Source organism: Triplophysa rosa, linkage group LG9 (genome assembly GCF_024868665.1).
Source record: "Triplophysa rosa linkage group LG9, Trosa_1v2, whole genome shotgun sequence".
Lineage (NCBI taxonomy): Eukaryota > Metazoa > Chordata > Actinopteri > Cypriniformes > Nemacheilidae > Triplophysa > Triplophysa rosa.
In genome coordinates this window covers 25700728-25711718 of record NC_079898.1, presented here as the reverse complement: position 1 = coordinate 25711718, position 10991 = coordinate 25700728, and the positions used below count along the sequence as shown (strand labels likewise).

General features: G+C 38.5%; 1 protein-coding gene across 1 annotated transcript in view; it reads right to left on the bottom strand.

Moving 5' to 3' along the window:
- Window positions 1-10547, bottom strand: part of LOC130558760 (methylcrotonoyl-CoA carboxylase subunit alpha, mitochondrial-like) — a 41931-nt gene extending 31384 nt beyond the window's left edge. The window contains exon 1 of the mRNA XM_057341361.1: window positions 10431-10547. Coding sequence (XP_057197344.1) covers window positions 10431-10547 — 117 coding nt within the window. The remainder of the gene's footprint in view (window positions 1-10430) is intronic.
- Between the last annotated feature and the right edge of the window lie 444 nt (window positions 10548-10991).

The following is a 10991-nucleotide window of genomic DNA, read 5'->3' as shown; positions in this document are numbered from 1 at the left end:
TTGACTCACTTGCTATAGCTCACATTGCAAGCTCAAGATTGGCTTCTGTAATGTCTTGCAGGATCAAGACAGTTCAAACACTTGCTGATAAAGTATATTTTTCTATATGCTGAACTAAAAACAAAGTTCAGTAATTCAGTACTTTTAAGGGGAAATTATGTATGATTGTCATGTTTAATGATCTGTGTGCTTATAGGTGATATCTTGCTAAACCATTTGAGGAAGTCCTCATAAGTCACAATTGAGTCAGGAAACGCCCACTCCTGCCATGTTCTCACAGTGCTGTAGAATGTCAGGTCTTCAGAATTCCAGACTGTTTCACTAGAATTTAATTCTGAGTAGTCAGATTTTTACCCCATGCCATAAGGATCAGTTTAATAAATCTTATTAACCTCTATGACAAAGGGAAAGATGGGTCCTCACAAACTAGGATGGAACTTGTTTGGGAAAAAAGTCCTCATAAACCCCCCGTACCAGTATGTGTGTGTGTGTGTGTATGAGAAATAAATTGTGTTTAACGCGTCCTACCAGTGGGGTAGAAGATACCAAGAGGGTATAAATCCCGTTTAGGTAAACGGTCACACTGAAGGTGAGTGTGCTCACAATAGTGGATTGTGACAGTGCCAAGAGGGCAGGAAAATCCTGTTATGGAAAACAGGTCGCGTCATGGGGGCGCGCCGTATAGGTATACGAAGATGCTAGGTAGCGTGGAAATCCTGTTAGGTAACGGGTCACGAAATGTGTGCGTGTTGGGACATATTTTAATTTTTGTAAAATATTTTATTCTTGCAAATGGACCAGGAGTGAGGAAGAGAGAAAAAGTATCAGCCTGTGAGACTTTGTGTGTGTGTAAAGGAGGGGTTGTTGGGTGCTGTCCAAGAGTGTGCATGATGTCAGCCAAGAACAAGAGCGAGGGAGAGCCTGAAGGGCTCTATGTGTGTGCGAAGCCAAGAAGTGGTAGAGAGAGCGAGGGGCTCCGTGTGTGTGTAAGTTTGTATGAGGGCTCAGAGAAATCCATGGATGTGTGAGTGTGTAGCCAGGAAGTGAATGAGAGAGAGAGAGAGGTGGAATTGTGTTTGCCTTTGTGTGTTTGTGCGCGCGTGTGAATGAGAAGAGACGAGAAGCAGTTGATCTGAGAAAGTGAAGTTTTGACTTATTCCAATAATTGTATTTTTACTCTTTATTATTTTATATAGTTATATGGACGTCCTAGTATAAAAAAGAAATTAAGTTAGACAATAATAATATAGTTCGCATTTATTATCATAATTGCATATATATTGCTTAAGACATATTGATATAAGATTATAATAAAAAATAGTTATTTGGAAATTATTTATGCACAATGCATATTTTTAATATTAAGCCTATAATGAATTATGGGCTTCACTAGTGATAAAGATTGTATGAAGTTTTAATTATAACAGCCTTTAAATATGAGATATTTAAAGAGTACCTGAAATATGAAATGGGTTGGATTTGAACACAAATACTGACAAAGGAAGATAATTTTTTATAAATAAGTTCTACAGCCCGCATCTAGTAATCATTGTGCTCCAAATAATTATAAATTAATAAAACTTTATATTTAAAAGTTAATAATAATAATCAAACATCTATAATGTATGTTTTTGAGAGGTGCACCTTCTAAATCTCTCTTTAATGAACCATCATATGTAAACCAACAGAATTACAAACTTGACACTGTATTAAATGCTTACAGGCAGACTAATGCCATTGGTATTTAAGAGGCTCTTATGAAGGACATTTTTTGGAACGGTTGCAAGATTGAACTAAGAATTTATATGAGACAATTAATTGTTGTGTATGAAGCTATATATTCACAGTAGCACAGACGAGGACCTCAAGAGAATAAGGAAGCCCCATGACCAATAGTTCCTGAGGTGGCTTTACCAACAGTCGACTTCACAATTGTGGAGTGGACACCACCAGACTGACACATGCTATGGGGAACTGCCCAAGTGTGAGAGACAGTTGACCACTGCAATTCATGTTGAATGGTTTACAGTAAATGGACACATTTCACAGTGAGTCAATCTGATCTAATTCATTATGTGATAAAGGGTTTGTTAAATATTGGGACGTCATGTTTCACGTCAAGACTTTTTTTAAATCAAATTTATAATAGAAAATATTTTTCTGACCTGATGTCTAGACTTTCATAGACCTAAGATTTTATTTTCAACAATACATTCAGTAATAAATCCGAAGTCCCAGTTTTTTGGGAGCCGTCAGCTGAGCTGTGTGAGAATTTTTTACATTTCTGTTGATAAAGTGAGTGCTATCAGTTCTTCTTTCGCCTCACAGCTCCCAGACCTGTCTTTGAATCTTTGGGCACTGGTGTGGTTCCAAACTGCTATAAGCATGCGGTTGTTCAGCCTTTGCTTGAGAAGCAAGGTTTGGGTGAGAGCTGCGTTAATAACTTTCAGCCTGTACAAAGTGATCTCTTCTCTCAAAACTTTTAGAAAGTCATCCTGTCACAATTAATCCCGTTTTTTAAATACAGCTAATTTATTAGAAACCATTTAAAATCTGGATTCACTGCTTTCCATAGCACTGCTTTGTTGAGAGTGTTTAATGTAGTTTTGCACAATAGACTGGGATTTGACATTGGTCGACTGCAGAGCCGAATTGTTACTAAAGTTTAGTGCCGTTTACTTGACTTATTTAAAATGATCCCTGGGTATAGAGCGATTTATGGCTTAATATATGAACAATGGCATTGACTTTATAATTGTGAAATAAAAAAACAGTGTAACTGTCACAGTATTCATAAACTTTGAAAAAATATTTTTACTTGGAGGACGCCATTTTTTGCGTCAGAATCCGTGATGTCAAATGGTTGCGACCTGAACCTGTTCTCTTTCGCAACAGCGAAGCACACACGTTTTCCATATATAACAGTAAAATATGACACGTAAAACATAAGATCAGATATACAAACACACAGGGACAGTAGGTGGCGGTATGTCCTCTTGACACAAGCCAGCCTGCCAGCCATAAAAGAAGAATGCGTTCAGTATTAGACGTCTGTTCAAGGTGAGCGTGCATTAAATCATAGCTTTAAACTACCGCCTTTGAGACATTTAGGACTATTTAAGACATCAGCATCCACCATAATCATATACTTTATACATTATGAGAATATGCTGATAAACAATAATAATGCTTGCGGTTTGGTTATTTATTCTGTATTAGAGCACACGTGAATATTAACCCCTGTCAGCTAATGACCGAAGGAGAGAAGACAATAACGTTAGGCTACTGATGTTGATAAATCAACATCAAAAAGTCAAAATCTGGATAACATGCCTTGTATAATGGCTAAAATATCGTGTATATGATAAATTCGAAATGATTTTGGTTATTAATATGCATGTTTGTGTTGTTTCTGACAAACAATATTAAAATGTAGGAAAATACACCAAATAGCATCTTTATTTTCTTTCTTTCTTCTTTTAGCATTATATAAAAGGAGGAGCGACAACAGTAAAGGACGAGAGAGAACCAGGCCTGGACTTTACATTATGTTTTATTATGTGTGGCATTTTACTTTCGTTTTGTTGTTTGTTTATTTTATTAAAGTTTTGTTGTTCAACGTTTGCCGGATCCCTCCTCCTTCCTTGCTGTGAACATTGTTACACACACACACACACACACATATATATATATATATATATATATATATATATTATCCTACAGAACCTTATATTTACTGAAGAACTGATTAGTGTGTCGGTGTTTAGTTTGGCTGCCTAGCTGTGCGTGCAACCAGTTTACGTCATCGAAAAAGAACATGGCGACCTCCTTAGGTTAAAATGAGTATTACATTTAGGGTTTTTTAAAGAACTGAAATTATTTGATGTGTTTCTAACGACAAATGCTAGTAGTGTAAGGCTATTACAACGCATTAAGCCATACATCTCTCCATACACCGGGTTCTCTTTAAACAATAAATACGTTCTATTTAAATAGTTTTCTAAACTGTTCTTCATTGTTGTCACTCTCATTGCTACACTGTCTATTGCTGTCTACAGGAAGATCACTTTTCTTAGAAATACACCAGAATACACAATTAGCCACTCAGTATTACTGTATGTTTAACGCCATCTACAGTCTGGATAAAAACTACTTTTATATACATACATATTTATGCCTACAATTTTTAAAACTATTGTATGTAGGACAGAGTTATTAATAGACCTTTATAACAGTGCAACCTTATTATAACTTTAACATAATCATGTTTTAAAAGCCTAATAATCTGTGACCCTGCCTCTCCACAACATGACAGGACTGCTTCTGTCACCTGACCTGACATAATAATGCATTAATGCATTCCATATGAACACCTTACTATAATCATTACAAATTCCATAAACAAAAGCAATTAAGAGAATGTTTAAGTGGCTTACTTTGGTTTGTTTAACACTTATATCATCAGAATCAGAATCAGAAGAGCTTTATTGCCAAGTGTGCTTGCACACACAAGGAATTTTCTTTGGTGTTGGAAGCTTCTAGTACAGACATTCAACACAATGACAATACAATATAATACGATTTACAGTCTAAAAGATTCTAAATTGTGCATATATAAAATAAAGACTATTTTACAGAAAATGGGGGATAATAACATATAAGAGACATTGTACAGGGTAGTATATAGTAGAATAAACATATTAACAGATTGTATGTACACTTGTGCAAATGGATAATTTAGTAAGTAGAGGTAGTGTTATATACATGTATACATAAGATGTAGATATAATAAGGCACTATAGTGCACACTATAGGAGTAGTGGAAGTGGAATATTGCTCTTAAGGAGCAGTTATCTGTTTAGGAGGGAGATTGCCTGGGGGAAGAAGCTGCTTCTGTGTCTGGAAGTCCTGGTGTTTGGTGCTCTAAAGCGCCGGCCAGAGGGCAGCAGATCAAAGAGTTTGTGTGCTGGGTGTGTGGAGTCAATGATGATTTTTCTTGCCCTGTTTTTCACTCTGGAATCGTACAGGTCCTGAAGTGTGGGCAGAGGAGCACCAATAATTTTCTCAGCACTACGAACTGTCCGTTGTAGTCTTCGTAGGTCTGATTTGGTGGCCGAGCCATACCAAACAGTAATTGAAGTGCACAGAACAGATTCGATGACCACTGAGTAGAACTGGGTCAGTAGCTCCTGTGGTAGGTTGAACTTCCTCAATTGACGGAGGAAGTATAACCTCTGCTGGGCCTTCTTTACAATGGAGTCTATGTGGGACTCCCACTTCAGGTCCTGAGAGATGGTGGAGCCCAGGAACCTGAATGACTCCACAGTATCCACAGTGCTGTCCAGGATGGTGAGGGGAGGAAGTGATGGAGGGTTCCTTCTGAAATCCACTATCATCTCCACTGTCTTGAATGCATTCAGCTCTAGGTTGTTTTGACTACACCAGGCAGCCAGCTGAGCAACCTCCTTTCTGTAGGCAGATTCATCACCGTCTTGAATAAGGCCAATGACTGTGGTGTCATCTGCAAACTTCAGGAGTTTGACAGAAGGGTCTGTAGAGGTGCATTCGTTTGTGTAGAGTGAATATAGCAGTGGAGAAAGAACACATCCTTGAGGAGCTCCGGTGCTGATGGTACATGTGCTGGATTTAAATTTTCCCAACCTCACTAGCTGCTGCCTGTTCGACAGGAAGTTAATAATCCACTGACAGGTAGAGGTTGGCACAGAGAGCTGGGTAAGCTTGGGCAGGAGGAGGTCTGGGATTATGGTGTTGAAGGCCGAGCTGAAGTCTACAAACAGGATCCTGACGTAAGTCCCTGGTCTGTCTAGGTGTTGTAGGATGTAATGCAGTCCCATGTTTACTGCATCGTCCACAGACCTGTTTGCTCGGTAAGCAAACTGGAGGGGATCAAGAAGTGGTCTGGTGATGTCCTTCAGGTGGGCCAGTACAAGTCTCTCAAATGACTTCATGACCACAGATGTTAAAGCAACAGGCCTGTAGTCATTAAGTCCAGATATTTTGGGTTTCTTCTGTACAGGGATGATGGTGGAGCGTTTGAAGCATGAAGGGACTTCACACTGCTCCAAAGATCTGTTAAAAATATTAGTGAAGATGGGCGACAGCTGCTCCGCACAGACTTTCAGGCAGGAGGGTGAGACATTGTCTGGGCCTGGTGCTTTTCTGATCTTTTGTTTGCGGAAAAGCTGGCAAACATCCTCTTCGCAGATCTTAAGTGCAGGTTGAATGTCAAGAGGAGGTGTTAATGGTATAGCAGAGATAGGGTCAGGGCGGGTGTGAAGGGTGAGACTCTGCATTTCAAAACGACAATAGAAGTCGTTCAGGTCGTCAGCCAGTCGTTGATTACCCATAGACTGAGGGGATGATGGCTTGTAGTTGGTAATGTCTTTCAGGCCTTTCCACACCGATGCAGGGTCGTTGGCTGAAAACTGGTTCTTCAGCTTTTCAGAGTAGCTTCTCTTAGCTGCTCTTATCTCCTTTGTCAGTGTGTTTTTGGCCTGATTATACAAGACTTTGTCCCCACTTCTGTAAGCATCTTCTTTGGCCTGACGAAGCTGTCTCAGTTTCATTGTAAACCATGGTTTGTCATTGTTGTATGTTAAGCGAGTCCTGGTGGGAATACACATGTCCTCACAGAAGCTGATGTAGGATGTCACTGTGTCAGTTAACTCATCCAGATCAGTGGCTGCAGCTTCAAAGACACTCCAATCCGTGCAGTCGAAACAGGCTTGTAAGGCCCGCTCTGTTTCGCTGCTCCATCTCTTTGCTGTTCTTGCTACAGGCTTGGCAGATTTAAGCTTCTGTCTGTAGGTCGGAAGAAGATGAACCAGGCAATGATCAGAGAGACCCAGAGCTGCTCTGGGAACAGAGTGGTATGCATCCCGTATTGTGGTGTAACAGTGATCCAGAATGTTGCTGTCTCTGGTGGGGCATGTGATATGCTGCCTGTATTTTGGCAGCTCACGGGAGAGGTTTGCTCTGTTAAAGTCCCCAATAATAATAATAAGAGAATCCGGGTGTTGCTGCTCCGTGTCAGTGATGTAATCCGCCAGCTGTTGCAGCGCCGCGCTCGCACAAGCATGTGGAGGAATGTAAACATTCACGAGAATAAATGAGGAAAACTCGCGTGGCGAATAAAAAGGTTTGCAGTTGATAGAGAACGCTTCTAAGTACGAAAAGCACATCTTCTTCAGTGTTGTTATATCTCTGCACCAACCAATCATGTTCATGATACAGATTTTTATTGCCTCACACAGCAGTACTGATCACTAACGGTTAGACAGAAACATTATTTTTAGATCACAATTTAGAAAAATGCATATAAAATAATATATATATAATAAATGCATATAAAACAATTGGTTGCATGATATTCAACTATATTTAGCTATCCTCATAGATGTAAACAACTAACGTTTAAGTTAGAAGGCAAAACCAATCCTATTGGCGACACATAGCAGAAAATGAAACTTAACCATTTGTGTACCACAAACTGAGCTATTTTTTCAGAATACGACTGTAAAAGATTTTTCATTTCAATTAAATGATTCCTGGATAAGTAAATGTTGAATAAAATAAGTAATAAGTAAAAAACACAAGACATAGATGGACATCAGTGGTTATATATAAGTGTAGATTAATTGTTTGTTTGAAATTATTGGTAAGGACCATTTAGTGTTCCTGAATATTAATGGGAATGATAACAATAGCTTATGCATTATGATTTCTTTTGTGACAGGCCAACATGCGGCTTACCAGCTTTAATACCACTTTACAACTAGGTTCCATTTCTAAACATTAGTTAGCCAACAATGGGTAATACTCCTACAGCATTTCTTCATCTCAATGGTTCATTTCAACGGATTTAATAAATATTTAAAAACCATTTAAATATTAACTGTCTATTTGTTAACATTTATCAATGAACTAACACGAATAAACAACTAGATTAGTATAGGTCTTATCTAGTATTCATGTATTCATGTAGTATGTTCTTCGTGGACGTTGCTCGGTGGCTTTGGTCGGGGTCACTGAGTGCAGCTATGACACGTCAGAGGAGATCTGGCCCTCCCGGCTGAGCCTGGTTTCTCCCGAGGTTTTTTTTTCTCCATTATTCATCATTGGAGTTTGGGTTCCTCGCCACAGCAGAGCAGTGCAGTGTTGGCTTGCTCACCGGGAGACTGCATTTATTTATTCATTTATTTATTAGATATTATTTATTATAATGATCTTGCTTGGTCTATAAACACCATGCACTGTGCTGTGTTTTACCTTTCTGTGTTTTTCTTATTTGCTCCTGTAAAGCTGCTTTGGAACAATGCACATTGTGAAAAGCGCTATTTGAATTTAATTGAATGTAGGCTATGTAGAAGAACTGTTTTTATCAATTACGGGTCATTTCCAAACTTAAATCGTTTTTAACTTTTCAAGATCTGGAGAAGGTCATTCATGCTTTTGTACTTCACGTTTAGACAGATGTAATTCGCTGTACTCGGGTCTCCCTGAGTCGTGGCTTTCACGCCTCCAGCTGGTAGAAAATGCAGATGCAAGGCTGATGACAGGGGCTAAGAAATATGACCAGGTCATCCCAATTTTAGCTTTGCTTCATTTAGTTTCTGGCCCAGCTTAAAGTTCAGTTCAAGATTCTGTTGTTATTAGTTTTTAATGATCAAGCACCATCTTATTTGAATGATCTTCTTGTCCCTTTGTCATCTTCCAGACTTTTAAGATCCATTGACAAGGGCTTGTTACACGTCCCCTGCTGTCGGTTAAAATCTAAGGGTGACAGAACTTTCTGTCCATCGTTTGTGGAACCAACTCCTTCTGGACATCCATCTTGCATCTTCCATTATTGTTTTTAAATCGAGGATGAATACGTATCTTTTCTCATTGGAATTTTAAAATTATTTTATTTCATTTTATTGCTGTCTGTTTTGTCTGATTGTTAATTGGTATTTTATTTTACATTAAACAGCACTTGGGATAGCTCTGCTATGTGGAAATGTGTTATATAAATCCAATTTACTTACTTACTCCCACTGGAAAAATCCTTAAACAGGTTTTAAAATATGTTATTAAGTTCATATACTGTAGCTGTTTATTTTGGTGATATTTCACTGAAATATTCTTCCAGAGTGTGAAGATCTGGTTTATCTGGATTCAGTTGTTTAACCATGAAATATGCCTAATAAGATTAAGGCTGGAAATGAAATTAAGTCTGGTTTTGAATTTATATTTGTTTGTAACTCAAAATAATGATATAATAATTATTTACCTGTATTACAATCATCAGAGATTTTTTAATGAATGCAATTCATTCAATTGGAAACCCCCTTGAAGTAAAATAACTTGGAAAATCAGACAAAAACTGGTTATTTGCAGAAAACAAACTGTCTGTGTAATGCTTGATTACTGACGCACTTACTGTCATGGTTCTGCCCCATCTTGTCTTGCTTTTCTTGACCTAGTGGCAGAACCATGACAGAACCTCTTGTTTTATGTGGAGAGAAGCGTTTTGACCCTGTTGGCCTTCTGTTCCCGCCCTTTCGTCTCCTCATTATTGCTCTTTATTAGTTCATGCCCCACACCTGTTCCCTCTTGATTTGTCCCCTTATTTAATGCCCCTGTGTCTTCTGTCTTGTGCTGGATCATTGTACTGTCGTGTGTGTGTTGCTTGTGGTGAGTTCATGTCTTGTCAGTGTAGTCTAGTCTTTTGTAGTTTATATGGTAAATGTTATTTTTTAGTCCTGTCTAGTTTAGTTAGTCCGTGTTCCTGTTTTTATCTTTGTTATTTTCCCTCACGTGGGTCTTTGTTTTGTATTTATATTTTATTAAATGTCTTGTTAACCCCTTACCCGCTGTCTGCGTCTGGGTCCTCTGTACCTTGTCCTTGTGTCTCACCTGAGAATACTGACACTTACAAAACAAAAGGGATTTTTATACTTGACAAATCTTATCTAATTTAAATATGTCAATACAACACAATTAACATAGATTTTTTCTTTTTATGTTCAGACATTTATTGAACTTTATCCCTGACATTTTAACACTAAGAATGGATATAAAAGGGGTGTCATTTTCTTTTGATACATTTTATTTTACGGTTCGCTCTTGGTCTCGCTCTTCGTTTTTGGATAGTAAGGGAGGCAGTGTATAATTGTATACTCTCACATGGGGACTAGTATAGATAGCTTCATAGAATTGGTAAGGCAGACAGCTAGATGTTTTGTTTTGTTTAATGTTTTTGTATCTAAAATATATACAATGTGTTTTTTATTTATTATTTTATTGATATAATCAAAACTGTTATGCGAGTACACCTGGTGCTCAGATTCCGAGAAGCTGCCAACCAACTGAGCTGCTGAACCTGATCTACATAGCAGCAGATCTACAAGTGGTGGCGACAACAGTACAGGGCCAGTGGCTGTTAAATCTGAAGACAGCGTCACCCAGACGGCTTCCATCTGGGCCAGCTGGAGTGTGGGTCCCTGGGCGTGCACAAGGCGACACGACACGAAAGATCCAAGCATCTTGACAAGCCTTCATGACCACATCGAAAGCCCATCTTGACAACAGAAAATAACTCCGAAGAACTAATATCTTCAGAGAATCAGGCTCACCTTTCATCTACGAGCTGGTCGATATTACTGGATATTTGACATTATCGCATACGGACATCAATTCGTACTTCTGAACCTATTACACAACTTTCTAACACAACAATTGAACTTTATTAAATGTGGAAGCAAGTAGTGCCTTGGACAATAGATGATCACAGCCGACGAGAGTTAAAGACTCCAGATTCCAGACGATTTCCGTTTGATCGTTTGATTGTTTCAACATCGGACACTGCAGAGCATTCTGCTTCAGGACAACAGCATCTTAGCAGCAGCATATACCACAATAGCTAAACAATACCCATTCTCTATGACCACACTTGGAATGAACATCGTTGTTGGTCGAACAAGACCTAA